Consider the following 1,189-nt stretch of genomic DNA (forward strand, 5'->3'; position numbering starts at 1 on the left):
TTAATATGCCCATAAAGCATCATCAAGCTTGTCTGCCCAATCTTTCCTATTCCTAGCAATCGTCTTCTCAAGGATCAACTTTATTTGACGGTTGGACACCTTAACTTGTCCACTAGTTTGAGGGTGGTAGGGAAGACCAAAACGTTGATGAACGCCATGCTTTCTCAACAACTTTTGGAAAGCATTATGTACAAAATGCGATCCATTGTCACTTATTACCGCCTTGGGCACACCGAATCTCAGAAAGATGATCTTTTTTAATAGCTTCATCACCACCTTTTTGTCATTTGTAGGGGAGGCAATAGCCTCAACCCATTTAGAAACATAATTGACCGCCACAACGATGTATTGGTTTCCAAAAGAAGAAGGGAATGGTCCCATGAAGTCAATGCCCCATACATCGAAAATCTCCAACTCAAGGATGGGTTGTTGAGGCATCTCATTCCTCTTTGAAATGTTTTCGTTCCTTTAGCATCTATCACAAGACTTGATAAAACCCCAAGTGAAAAGATGCGGCCATCATAAACCATTTTGGAGAATCTTTGAAGCGGTTTTGGAAACTCCCATGTGACCACCACTAGGATCCGAGTGGCACATCTTCAAGACGTTCAACATTTCTTCACTTGGAATGCAACGATGGAGCAAACCATCAACTCCACGCTTATACAAAATTAGATCATCCCATTAATAGTGTCGGGCTTCTCTCTTGAGCTTCTTTTGATTCTTCGAAAACGAAGGTGGAAACTCCCCACACGATAGAAAATTAACCAAATCGGCGAACCAAGGGAGTTCCTTCACATCAATGGCATATAAGAAATCATCAAGCATCCTATCTTCAATAGGGGAACCATCATCTTGGACTTGGAAGTCCTCAAGGCGAGAGAGGTGATCCGCCACAACATTCTCCGCCCCTTTCTTGTCTCTAACCTCAATATCAAAGGTTTGAAGTTCAAGCACCCACCGAAGAAATATAGGCTTTGATTCCTTCTAAGCAAAAAGATATTTGAGAGACACATGATCCGTGAAAACAATGGTCTTAGAACCCAACAAATAACAACGGAATTTCTCAAAAGCATGCACAATTGCCAAAAACTCCTTTTCCGTTGTTGTGTAGTTTCGTTGAGCTTTATTGAGAGTTTTTGACATATAACAGATGACATGGAGCTTCTTATCAACCCTTTGACCCAAA

At 41.3% G+C, this 1,189-nt stretch overlaps 1 protein-coding gene across 1 annotated transcript; it reads right to left on the reverse strand.

Moving 5' to 3' along the window:
- On the reverse strand, positions 1 to 438 carry LOC145591990 (uncharacterized). Its single transcript, XM_081648464.1, has one exon. It carries the CDS (start codon positions 436 to 438, stop codon positions 1 to 3), a length of 438 nt encoding a protein of 145 aa, XP_081504590.1.
- Positions 439 to 1,189: the final 751 nt, after the last annotated feature.

The sequence above is a fragment of the Chenopodium album genome, chromosome 18 (assembly GCF_948465745.1).
Source record: "Chenopodium album chromosome 18, dcCheAlbu1.1, whole genome shotgun sequence".
NCBI lineage: Eukaryota > Viridiplantae > Streptophyta > Magnoliopsida > Caryophyllales > Amaranthaceae > Chenopodium > Chenopodium album.

Bases quoted from the DNA above. Each gene is read 5' to 3' on its own strand.
- LOC145591990 (XM_081648464.1), bottom strand. From the start codon at position 438: ATGCCTCAACAACCCATCCTTGAGTTGGAGATTTTCGATGTATGGGGC.